Source organism: Stegostoma tigrinum, chromosome 24 (genome assembly GCF_030684315.1).
Source record: "Stegostoma tigrinum isolate sSteTig4 chromosome 24, sSteTig4.hap1, whole genome shotgun sequence".
In the NCBI taxonomy this organism is placed as follows: Eukaryota; Metazoa; Chordata; class Chondrichthyes; order Orectolobiformes; family Stegostomatidae; genus Stegostoma; species Stegostoma tigrinum.
The window spans coordinates 608,896-622,152 of NC_081377.1; the positions used below are offsets into that span (position 1 = coordinate 608,896).

The following is a 13,257-nucleotide window of genomic DNA, read 5'->3' on the forward strand; positions in this document are numbered from 1 at the left end:
GAAAAGGATAAATAGGGTGATCACTTTAAGCTAGTGTACTGGGCGAGTGGGGGGGTGGCGAAGGAAGAAATGATAGGAAGTATAATCTTAAAAGGAAAATAAAAGCAGCATGTGGGAGGATTTAACTACGTTACAAATTATGAAAGAAGTTAAAAGGAAGAATACTTCAGGAGATATTATTAATGGAAATGCTGGAATTCAAAAAGAAGGCATTAAAATCGAGCATCAAGGCACTTTACCTGAATTCTTGTAGCATTCAAAATAAGGTAGATGAGTTAGCAGCACACATCATCATGAATGAGTTTCATTTACAGAGACATGGTTGCAGGATGATCATGACTGGGAAGTAAATATCCAGGGATACCAGGCTATTTGGAAGGACAGACATGAAGGTAAGATAGGTGGTGTAGCTCTGATATTTAAGGAAGGCATCAGGGTAGCAGTCAGAGATGTTATAGGTTCTATGCAGAATAAGGTTGAATCCATTTAGGTGTAAATTAGAAATTTTAAGAAGAAAAAGTCACTGATAGATTTAGTCGATAGGCCACCAAGTCATAACATCACATTGGGGCAGGCAGCAATTGGAGAAATAACTAATGCCTGTAAAAATGGTATGGCAATTATCAGGGGGGATTTTAATCTACATGTTGATTGGTTGAACCAGATCACTCAAGGCGGCCTTGAGGAGGAGTTCATTGAATGTATCTAGATAGTTTTCATGAACAATATGTAATGGAACTGATGAGAGAGCAAGCTATCCAAGATCTGGTCCTGCGTAATGAGACAGGAATAATTAATTGTCTCATAGTTAGGGATCCTCTTGGAAGGAGCGAATACAGTGCAGTTGAATTTAGAATACAGATGAAAAATGAGAAGATAAATTCCAATACCAGAGTCCTGTGCTTAAACAAACAAGACTACAAAAGGATGAGGGAGGAGTTGGCTGAAGTAAAGTCTTTATGGTGGGACAGTTGAGGAACAGTGGAAGACTTTCGAAGTAATTTTTCAAAGTGTTCGGCAAAACTATATACCAGTGCAAAGGAAGGACAGTAGACAAAAGGGTAGTCAGTCATGGATGTCTGAGGAAATAAGGGAGGCTATCAAATTGAAGGATAACACATACAAAGTGGTAAAGACAAGTGGGAAACTTAGAAGACTGGGAAAACTTTAAAGGTCAAAAGAAAGTCAGAAAAAAGCTGTAAAGAAAGATAGACGGTGAGAGTAAACTAACTCAGAATATAAAGAGAGATAGCAAATTTTGCTACAAATATATCAAATGAAAGCATGGCTAAGGTAAACATTAGTCCATTAGCGGATGAGAAAGGAGATTTAACAATGGGAACTGAGGAAATAGCCCAGGCATTGAACAGGCATTTTGCGTCGGTCTTCACAGTGGAAGACGTGAACAACATGCTAGTCATAGATGACAAGAAGACTAAGGAAGGTGAGGACCCAGACACAATCATTATCACTACAGAGACAGTGTCGGACAAAGGTACACAAGTCTCTGGCCCTGATGGAATGCATCCTAGGGTACCAGGAGAGATGATGGGGGAAATAGCAAATGTGCTCATGATAATTTTCTAAAATTTGCTGGAGTCTGGGGCAGTTCAAGCTGATTAGAAAGTAGCAAATATGATGCCGCTGTTTAAAAAAGGAGGTAGACAAAAGATGGGGAATAATAGGCCAGTTAGTTTAACTTCTGTAGTGGGGAAAATGCTTGAATCTATCATCAAGGAAGAAGTAGCAAGGCATCTAGACAGGGATTGTCCCACTGGGGAGATGCAGCATGGGTTCATGAAGGACACGCCATGTTTAACTAATTTACTAGAATTCTATGAAGACATTGAATGCATTGGCAATGGGGACCCCAATAGATGTGGTGTATCTACATTTCTAAAAGGAATTCGATAAGGTGCCGCACAAAAGGCTGCAGCATAAGATAAAGTGACACAGTGTTACGGGCAATGTATGAGCATGGATGGAGGATTACTTAATTAACAGGAAGCAAAGAGTGGGGATAAATAAATGATTTTCTAGTTGGTGATCAGTGACGAGTGGTGTGCCTCAGGGATTGGTGTTGGCACTGCAATTGTTTACAATTTACAGAGATGATTTGGAGTTGGGGGCCATATGTAGTGTGTCATAGTGTGCAGTGACACTAAGCTGAGTGGTGGAGCAAAGCATGCTGAAAGTTCGAAGAGTGATAAAGATAATTGAAGAGAGTGGGCAAAGGTCTGGCAAATGGAATACAATGTTGATAAATGTGAAGTCATCCATTTTGGTCAGAATAACAGTAAAAAGGACTCTTATTTGAACAGTAAACAATTGCAGCATGCTGCTGTGCAGAGGGATTTGGGTGTCCTTGTGTATGAATTGCAGAATATTGGTTTGCAGCTGCAACAGATAATTGAGAAGGCAAATGGAATCTTGTCCTTCATTGCTAGATTGAGTTTAAAAGCAAGGAGATTACGTTACATCTGTAAGGGTGCTGGTGAGGCCACACCTGGAGTACTGAGTGCAGTTCTGGTCTCCTTACTTGAGGAAGGATGTACTGGCTCTAGAGAGGGTGCAGAGAGATTCAATCGATTGATTCTGAAGTTGATAGGGTTGGCTTATGAGGGGAGGCTGAGTAGACTGGTGCTACATTCATTGGAATTTAGAAGAATGAGAGGGAATCTTACAAAATCGTATAAAATTATAAAGGGAATAGATAGAATAGAGGCAGGGAGGAGGCTTCCACTGGCAGGTGAAACTAGAAGATGAGGGCATAGCCTCAAAATTAGGGGAAGCTTGTTTAGGACTGAATTGAGGAGGTACTTCTTCACCCAAAGGGTGGTGAATCTCTGGAATTCCCTGCTCAGCGACAAAATTGAGGCTTCCTCATGGAATGTTTTTAAAGCTAAGATAGATAAGTTTTTGAAAGGAAAGGGAATTAAGATTTATGATGAAAGGGTAGGTTAGTGGAGCTGAGGCCATAAAAAGATGAGCCATGATTGTATTGAGTGGCAGAGCATGCTTGAAGGGCCAGATAGCCTACTCTGCTCCTCATTCTTACGTTCTTTTTAGTAGCATCTCATTTCGTTATCAAGGCACCACATATTCATCTATTTAATAAGAGCCCATGGTATTGGAGTAGTATATTTGCTTGGATAGAGTATTGCTAACTGATAGAAGAGAGAGATTTGGGTTAAGGGGGATAGCCATTTGTATTTAGATGAGTGCCACAGGGATCAGTTCTGGGACAACAACTATTTTCAATGAACATTAATAACTTAGATGAGAAAAGTGAATGCACACTGGCAGATGTTTGCAGATGACACAAAAAAGTTGCTAGGATGACACGAAGTGCAGAAAGGTACAGACAGATTAAGTGAGTGCCAAAATTTGGCAGTTGGAATATAATGTGGGAAAATGTGAGATTATGCATTTTGGCAGGAAGAGGAGGAGCTGAATATTATTTAAATGGAGAAGGACTACAGAAAGCTACAGAACAGAGAGATTTGAGCAATGTCATGCTTGAGTCACAAAAATCCAAGTTCAGTGGGTAACAGGGAAAACAAATGGAATGTTGCACTTTTTTCAAATAGAATAGCATATAAAAGTAGTGAGATTTTACTAAAACTATACAAGACACTAGTCAGATCACAACTGGAACACTTGGGCCTTTATCTAAGGTAAAACATATACTGGCATGGAGGGGTGTCTGAAAGGAGAGGTAAGAAACATAGAAAATAGGAGCAGGAGTAGGCAGTTTGTCCATTCGCGTCCACTCTGCCATTCAATATGTTTATGGCTGATCATCCAACTCTGTACACTATTCCTGCTTGCTCCCCATCCTCCACCTTAGCCCTAAAAACTATATCTAAATTGTTCTTGAAAACATTCAATGCTTTTGACTCAACTGCATTCTGTGGCAGATAATTCCACAAATATACCACTCTCCGAAATGTCTTCTCATCTCAGTCCTACATGATGTACTTTGAATAGGCTGGATCTGTACTCATTAAAATTTATAAGAATGAGGTGATCTTATTGAAACATACAAAACTGAGAAAGAAATAATTTGCAATTTAACTGTGCAAGGTCCTTTGGGGAAAGGATGATAACAACATGATAGATGTTGTTTTATTAAGGTGGAGAATAATGTAGTTGATTCTGAGACTCAGGTCCTGAATCTAAATAAAGAAACATCAATAGTACAGATTGGGCGCAATTGTTCCACAGAAAGGGCACAACAGACATGTGGAGGCTGTTTAAGGAGCAGTTGTCGCGAGTGATGTATAAATTTGTTCCTCCGAGACAGGTAAGAAGGGGTAAGATTAAGGAGCCTTGGATGATGGGTACAGAGGTGCTTCTTGTCAAAAAGAAAAAGGCAGCGTACGTAAGGTGGAGGAAGCAAGGGTCTAGCACAGCTTTAGAGGATTACAGGCTTGCTCGGAAGGAGCTCAAAAGTGGACTGAGGAGGGCCAGGAGGGGGCACGGAAAAGGCTTGGCAGGAAGGATTAAGGAGAACCCGAAGGCATTTTACTCATACGTGAGGAATAAGAGAACGATCAGGGAGAAGGTGGGGCCAATCAGGGATAGCGTAGGGAACTTGTGCGTGGAGTCTGAGCAGATAGGGGAAGCCCTAAATGAGTTTTTTGCTTTGCTTTTCACTAAGGAAAGGGACCTTGTGAATAAGAACTTTGAGGAGCAGGAAAACAGGCTTGAACAGATCAAGATTGAGGAAGTTGATGTGCTGGAAATTTTGGCAAACATTAAGATTGATAAGTCCCCAGGGCCAGACTAGATTTATCCTAGGTTGATCCGGGAAGGGAGAAAGGAGGTTGCTAAGCCGCTGGCGAAGATCTTTGCTTCCTCATTCTCCACAGGAGTCGTACCGGAAGATTGGAGGGAGGCAAATGTTGTTCCTCTTTTCAAGAAAGGGAATATATGAAATCCCTGGAAATTACAGACCAGTCAGTCTTACGTCTGTGGTCAGCAAGGTTTTGGAAAGAATTCTGAGGGATAGGATTTATGACTATTTGGAAAAGCATTGCGTGATTAAAGGGAGTCAGCATGGCTTTGTGAGGGGCAGGTCATGCCTTACAAATCTTATTGAGTTCTTTGAGGAAGTCACGAGACAGGTTGATGAGGATCAAGCAGTGGATGTGGTGTCCATGGACTTCAGCAAGGCATTTGATAAGGTTCCCACGGCAGGCTCATTCATAAAGTCAGGAAGTATGGGATACCGGGTGATTTGGCTGTCTGAATTCAGAATTGGTTGGCTGACAGGAGGCAGAGAGTGGTTGTAGATGGTAAGCATTCTGCCTGGATGTCAGTGCTGAGTGGTGTCCCGCAGGGCTCCGATCTTGGGCCTCTACTCTTTGTAGTTTTTATAAATGACTTGGATGAGGAGGTTGAGGGGTGGGTTAGTATGTTTGCTGATGACACAAAGGTTGGAGGTGCCGTTGATAGTATCGAGGGCTATTGCAGGCTTCAGCGAGGTATTGACAGAATGCAGAGCTGGGCTGAGAAATGGCAGATGGAGTTCAACCTGGATAAATGCAAAGTGATGCATTTTGGAAGGTCGAACTTAAATGCTGAATATAGGATTAAAGGCAGGATTCTCGGCCGTGTGGAGGAACAGCGGGATCTTGGTGTTCAAGTACATAGCTCCCTCAAAGTTGCCACCCAGGTGGATAAGGTTGTTAAGAAAGCATATGGTGTTTTGGCTTTCATTAACAGGGGGATCGAGTTTAAGAGCCGGTGAGGTTATGCTGCAGCTCTACAAAACCCTGGTGAGACCACACTTGGAAGATTGTGTCCAGTTCTGGTCGCCCTATTATAGGAAAGATGTGGAGCCTTTGGAGAGGGTGCAAAGGAGGTTTACCAGGATGCTGCCTGCACTGGAGGGCTTGTCTTACGAGGAGAGGTTGACTGAGCTCAGACTTTTCTCTCTGGAGAGAAGGAGGAAGAGAGGTGACCTGATCGAGGTGTACAAGGTAATGAGCGGCATGGATAGAGTCGATAGCCAGAGACTTTTCCCCAGGGCAGGATTGTCTGCCACAAGGGGTCATTGTTTTAAGGTATTAGGAGGAAGGTGTAGAGGAGACGTCAGAGGGAGGTTCTTCACCCAGAGGGTCGTGAGCACATGGAATAGTTTACCAGTGGTAGTCGTGGAAGCAGAGTCATTAGTGACATTTAAGCGACTGCTAGACATGCACATGATCAGCAGTGAATTGAGGGGAATGTAGGTTAGGTTATTTTATTTTTGGATTAGGAATATTCCATGGCGCAACATCGTGGGCCGAAGGTCCTATACTGTGCTGTACTTTTCTATGTTCTATGTTCCATGTAGTATGAAGTGAGTGCTGGCTATGATTAGTTGGGGAACTTTATTAAGAAGATAATAATGGCTAGGCAATGGCAAAAGCTTAAAGGGAGCATGGAGGAAATGCTACAACTTTCATTCCTGAAGTTAATGAAAATAAAATGAGAAAAGGGGCTCAACCGTAGCAAACAAGAGAAGTTGAGGATAGCATTAGATCCAATAAAGGGGCATACAAATTGGCCAATAAAAGCGGCAGACCTGTAAATGGGGAAGAATGGCCTCCAGTCAGCACTGCAATGAAACAGTACAGCAAGAGAAGCTTGTAGTCAACATCACTGTGAAGCAAACTGGAAAGAGTGGTTTGCAGTCAGCGTTGGTATGAAACAGATTGGGAAGAGTGGCTGAAGTTGGCATACCAGTGAGGCATAGTTACAGAATGTGGTAGCTTAAGGATACAAATGTGATCCAGGGCAATCACATCTGAAGCAAATATTTGAAGTTCAAGCAGCTTCAATGTAGAATTGATGAGCTACAGACTGAATTATTGACACTTGATGCATCAGGGACTGGAAAGTTACCTGGGTTCACTGTACAAGGAGGCAGTCACACCTCTTCAGATAGGGTGTTCCAATATTATCAGTGATCAGGGACAGGAGGGTATGACTGCAACTGAGTCAAATAAGGGAACTCTGATATCAGGAGTGCAAGTGTCCACCTCTGCAATTTTCCAAAAGGTTTTAAGTTTTCTCAGCATGTCTCGTTGAGAGCCGGAGTTGTGGGATTCTTGAGTTAAATGGTCACAGCACTACAGTACGGAAAACCATTCAATCAGAGGAGCTAAAAGGAATGTAGTGGTAGGAGGGGATAGCACAGTCGGGGTAGGGATAGCAGTACTGGTGGTGAAGGTTGACACTATTCTCTGCAACTAAGAGCACGAGTCCAAATGCTGTATTCTCTTCCCGGTTTCAAGGTTCGGGATATCTTCTCTGGAGAAGTACTTGCAGTGGGAGGGGTAAGATCCAATTGTCATGGTCCATGGAAGCACCAATGACATTGGCAGAACTACAAAGGAGGTTCTGCACAGCCAGAATGTGGAGTTTGGCACCAAATTAAGTAACGAAACTTTTAAACGTATTAATTTCTAGATTATTAATTGATCCAGGTGCATTGACATAGGGTATAGCAAGTTACAGAGATAAGTACGTGGCTGAAAGACTGGTATGGCAGAACTGGGTTCCAGTTTTGTAGGATGGTCCATTTCTGAACCATACTGGGACAGGTGTTCTTGCAAGCTGCATATGTAGGGATGTTTAAACTAAATAATGGCTGCAAGGGCCCAAATGTGGTGGATCAGGTGGGTAAAAACCAACAGGAGGAAGAAATGATGGTTAACAGACAGCAGCAGGAAGGGATAGAATACAGAAGAATGTGGGGAAGAATACAGACCTAAGAACAAAACAAAAGATAAGATTACAGGTTATTAAAATAATAAAAGGATTAAAATTTAAGGCACTATTTTGAATATACATAATATTCTTTATTCATATTTTTTCTTTATTTGCTCACAGGATGAGGGTGTCACTGGCTAAGCCAGTATTTATTGTCCATCCCTAATTGCCTGGAGGGCAGTTATGAGTCAACCACATCGCTGTGGGTCTGGAGTCACATGTAGGCCAGACCAGGTAAGGATGGCAGTTTCCTTCAAATAACAGCCATTAGAGGGCCAGAAGGTTTTTTCCAACAATTGACAATGGGTTCATGGTCATTAGATTCTTAATTCCAGATATTTATCAAATTCAAATTCCACTATCAGCCGTGGCAGGATTCGAACCCAAGTACCCAAACATTACCTGGGTCAAAACAAAACAGATGAACTTGTGGTATAAGTTGAGATGAATAAGTGTGATCTAGTGTACATGACATGGGACATGGCTGTAAGGTGACCTAGACTGTGATCTCAATATTAAAGATTATGTGATATTCAGGATGTTCAGGAGGCTAGGCAAGTGTGGAGGAGATGACATCAGCACAACAGGCAGGAAGCCGGGATATAGAAGCAGTCTAGAGAAAAATGAACAATGTAAAGAAAGAGACATTCTGAGGTAGTTATGTGCAGAACCCCTAACAGTAACCATAATGTAGGACAAGGTGTCAAGGAATAAATAATGGGAGATTGTCAAAAGGGGTACAACAATTATCAAGGGAGAGATTCACCTTTTATATAGACTGGAAAAATCAGATTGGACTAAGTAATCTAGAGAAGGGACTCATTGTTCCAAAAACATTATTTCTGCAGAAGGGCCTTGACCCGAAATGTCAGCTTTCCTGCTCCTCTGATGCTGCCTAGTCTGCTGTGTTCCTCCAGCTCCACACTGTGTCATCTCAGATTCCAGTATCAGCAGCTCTTACTATCTCTGAATGTCTGAGCATGTTGTGGCACAAACCAGGCTGTACTGGACCTGGTTTTGACCAGATAGGATTATTTATCATAATCAGACATCATAGTAAAAGCACCCTGGGAAATGTGACTATAATATGAATGAATTTTACACGCATTTAAGGGAGAGAAATTTGGCTCCAAGGCTACTACTTTGAAGTTAACCAAGGGCAAAAATGAAGACATGAAAGCAGAGCTAGCAAAAGTAAACTGGTGATTTAGGTTAAAGAATAGGTTAATAGAGATGCAGCAGCAAATATTTAAGGGGATATTAGTGGCCTAATTTGTGGTGTGCAGGAGACAACGTCAAAATTTTCAGATTACACAAAATTTGGATGAGTTGTAAGCTGTGAACAAGACAATACAGAACTTGGCGGAATGGGCCAAAGGGTGGCAGGTGAGATTCAAATGTAGAGAAGTATGAGGTGATGCACTTTAGTCAGAAGAACACTGAAAGATCATATAAAATTCAGAGGACAATTCTAAAGGGGGTGCACGAGCAGAGGTTCCTGATATATATGTGTATAGATTATTGAAGGTGGCATGACAGATGGAGACAGCAGTTAATAAACTATAGAATATTCTCAGCTTTATTAGTAGGATGTAGAATACAACCGCATTGGTGCATCAGAGGGTGTGCTCACAACACCAAATGTGACTTCTGTGACCCTGTAAGAAGTTGCAGCCCATGATTTGAAATTCCCTCATTGAACTTTACACAGTCACGCAAAAATTGATACCAATATGTCAGTTAATTCCAAATCGGTGTTTTTGAACTTCCTGATCTCCATTCACAAGGCCCAGAATCCAGCCATGTTTAATGAATATACACCAGCTCCCTTTCCTCCTGTTGTTGCTTTAGAATTTACCCCTTTATATTACATTGGTGTTCTTTGTTCATCCTCACCAAATATTTCATTCCCACGGATTAAATTCCATTTGCCTATTCCACTAGCTTGTCCTTGTGAACTTTATCACAATCCTCACAATCCATAATTTTAATTTTTTTTAAACCAACAGTAAATTTTAAATTTGTGTTTAATTCCCCCGTGCTGTCACAATATGTCAAGGAAAGCTGGGATCTTTAACATAGATTCCTGGGGAACCCCACTGTACATTTTCCACCAACCTAAAACACAGGGAACGATGTAATGGTGAACAACTATCATGCAGCTAGTCTCAGCTGACTCTATTCTTTTTATGCAATGGGCTTCAAATTTTCAATATCACGCTCTCTATATCTGAAATCAAAACAGAACGTGCTTGAGGCACTCAACAGGTCTAGCAGTATGTGGAGAGAGGAATAGAGCTAATGTTTCAAGTCTGATGACTCTTCTTCGGAACTCTGTACATCTACAGATTGTATACAGACCAAAAGAACTGCGGATGCTGTAAATCAGGAACAAAACAAAGTTGCTGGAAAAGCTCAACAGGTCTGGCAGCATCTGCGAAGGAGAAAACAGAGTTAACATTTCAGGTCTGGCGACCCTTCCTCAGAGTTCTCCAGTTCTCCCCTTTCTTTTTATTGTCTCATGGAATGTCAGTATCACTGGCTGGCCACCATTTATGGCTTATCCTTAGTTGCCATTGAGAAGGTGTTAGTGAGCCGTCTTCTTGAACTGCTGCAATCCACGTGCAGTAGGCACACCAAAAATACCCTTTTGGAGGGAATTCCAGGATTTTGACCCAGAATCAATGAAGGGATGGCAATATATTTTTAGGTCAAATTGGTGAATAGTTTGGAGGGCAACTTACAGTTGGTGGTGTCTTCATGTATCTGCTGCCCTTATCCTTCTAGGTGAAAATGGTTGTGGGTTTGGAAGGGCTGTCTCAGGAGCCCTGATCATTTTCTGCAATGTTTAGTGCATACAGCTGTTACTAAGCATAAGTGATGGAGCGAGAAGATGCTTGTGGACTCCATGCCAATCAAGTGGAGTGTTTTGTCCTGGACAGTGTCAAGCTTCTTGAGTGTTGTTGTAGTTGCACCTATCCAGGCAAGTGGGGAGTATTCCATCATGCTCCTGACTTGTCTTGTAGATGGTGGGAAGGCTTTGGGGAGTCAGGAGATCAATGTCACTGAGGTAGCATAGTGGCTGAGTAGTTAACACTGTTGCCTCACAGCGTTAGGGACCCAGGTTCAATTCTAGCCTCAGGTGACTGTGTAGAGTTTCCCCTGGGTGCTCTGGTTTCCTCCCACGGTCCAAAAGTGTGTGGGTTTGATGCACTGGTCATGCTATATTGCTCGTAGTGTCCAGGGATGTACAGGCTAGGTGGATTACCTCTAGTAATTGTGAGGTTAAAGGATAGGGAAGTGGGTCTGAGTGGGATGGTCTTTGGAGGGTTGGTGCGAGTGTAATGGGCCAGATAGCCTGCTTTTTCACTGTAAGGATTCTGTAAATGACTCACAACAGGATCCCTAGACTCTGCCTTGCTCTTGTAGCTACTATATCTATATGGCAAGTCCAGTTGAATTTTTGGTCAATGGTAATCCCTAGGAAGTTGACAGGGGGGATGCACAACAACACCATTGAAAGTTAAAGGATAGTGGTTAGATTGTCTGTTATTGAAGATGGCAATTACCTAGTACTCACGTGGTGCGAATGTTGCTTGCCACTTGTCAGCCTAAGCCTGGATAATGTCCAGAATTTGACACATTTGAACATGAACTGCCTTAGTATCTGATGGGTTGTGAATGGTGCTGAACATTGGACTTTAGGGAATGCTCATTGCTCATTGTACAATGTCTTTTTCAGGTCAGCCCACATTTACAACCACCCCTCACCCCAGCATCAAAGATCCTGCTTTTGTGGGCATATTTTTCAGAGTCAGGCCAGCAAAGCTGGGAATTTTTCCAGCTCCTACTACCCACTTCAGTGGTAAAAATCCAAGTTCTTCGTTCAAGACTGGACAATAAGCCAGTTAATCTAACATTAGTGGTGGGGAAGGGCACAAACGTAACAATGTAAGGAGAATACCATTCTATAACTTCTCAGGAAGCACAGAGTCAGCCAGAGAAAATATTCAGAGTATTATTTAAATGGTATAGGACTCAACAGCTTGTTCTGTTGAGCATCAGGGTTAGTGACAGCACCACAGACAAGATCTCTACATTAGTGAAAATAAACTATTAAAAATATCATCAGCTAATTGGGTTTTGAACTGAATTTACTAAACAAGGAATTATGATGCTTAAAGTCACCAGATGGTTAATGATAACAAAGTGTGGAGCTGGATGAACACAGCAGGTCAAGCAGCATCTCAGGAGTACAAAAGCTGACATTTCGGGCCTAGGCCCTTCATCAGAGAGGGGGATGGGGAGAGGGAACTGGAATAAATAGGGAGAGAGGGGGAGGCGGACCAAAGATGGAGAGAAAAGAAGATAGGTACAAGAGAGTTGCAGTGGGAGAGAGATTCCCTGAGGTTGGGGTCACAACTCACCTCTGATTATTTTACAGTAGGATACTCACTGTAAGATTCTTTCAGAAAATTGATCAATCTTCTGGTAGAGGGGCTTTGACAGATCATAGTTAATGTTGATTGGCCCAAACTTGGCTGAGTTGTATACCCCATAATTCCTACATATTGCCTTCAGTGTTCTGTGGAAACCTTGGTAATTTTTCACACCTGGCTACAAAAACAATAATTTTAATATGTATGTACAGTGTTTTTCAAGCCAATGTTTCCCTAATGCTGTACAATCCCTTTATTTAATGGTTACTAAATTATGTTGGTGAGGTAGGCTCAATCGACAGAATGGTCTACTTATGGTCCTATGTCAGGAATGGCTGTATCCATTCCAACTGAAAGCAAAAAAGTGTGCACTAAGAGGTCAGAGCTTTTCAATTGGAAATATGTCGAAGTTCAAGACAGAAATGGATAGTGTGATCAATACAATACCTCTTGTATTTCTTGTGTCATTTTTAGAAATACCAAAACTGAGAGAACACATCATTGACTTGTATTTGAAAGAAAGAAAGAAAGTGGTGTATATCTATGTGTCTGAAGTGTGGGGAATGCTGCTCCTTCTTACATCACTCCACCAAAATAAAGAGGTATATATAATTCAACCTCAGCACACTGAACTCCACAGCACCAAATCCCAAATACCTCTCAACACTTGATCCTGCCTATCAGACACTACTTTAATTCTCTAAAACTGATAAATCTTGGAAAAACCTTTTAAAGCCAATTTTTGTGCATTAAGTTGATCAAAATTTGCAATGACCTGACTGGTTTCTGAGCCATTACACATATTTCCAGAGTGACATCCTGAAAAGCAGATTCAACACCATTAGTAAAGGTTTGCAGAAGGGATTGGAAGCCTTTAATGAACATCTGGAGGATGCCTGCAAAATTCTGCAGGATTATCTCAAAGACGGAGTTCACATTCCTGTACCCACCACCCTCTGCGTAAAGAACTTTCCGCGCATTCTTCCCTTAAACATTTCCCCTCACCTTGAAATAGTGACGCCTAGTAATCGAGTCCCCCACTCTGGGGAAAAAG

General features: G+C 41.9%; 1 protein-coding gene across 1 annotated transcript in view; it reads right to left on the reverse strand.

Annotated features, from left to right (window-relative positions):
• LOC125464851 (nuclear GTPase SLIP-GC-like) overlaps positions 1-13,257 on the reverse strand; it is a 105,497-nt gene that overhangs the window by 12,776 nt on the left and 79,464 nt on the right. Inside the window, 1 exon segment of the mRNA XM_059654230.1 lies at positions 12,221-12,381. Within this exon segment, the coding sequence (XP_059510213.1) occupies positions 12,221-12,381 (161 nt within the window).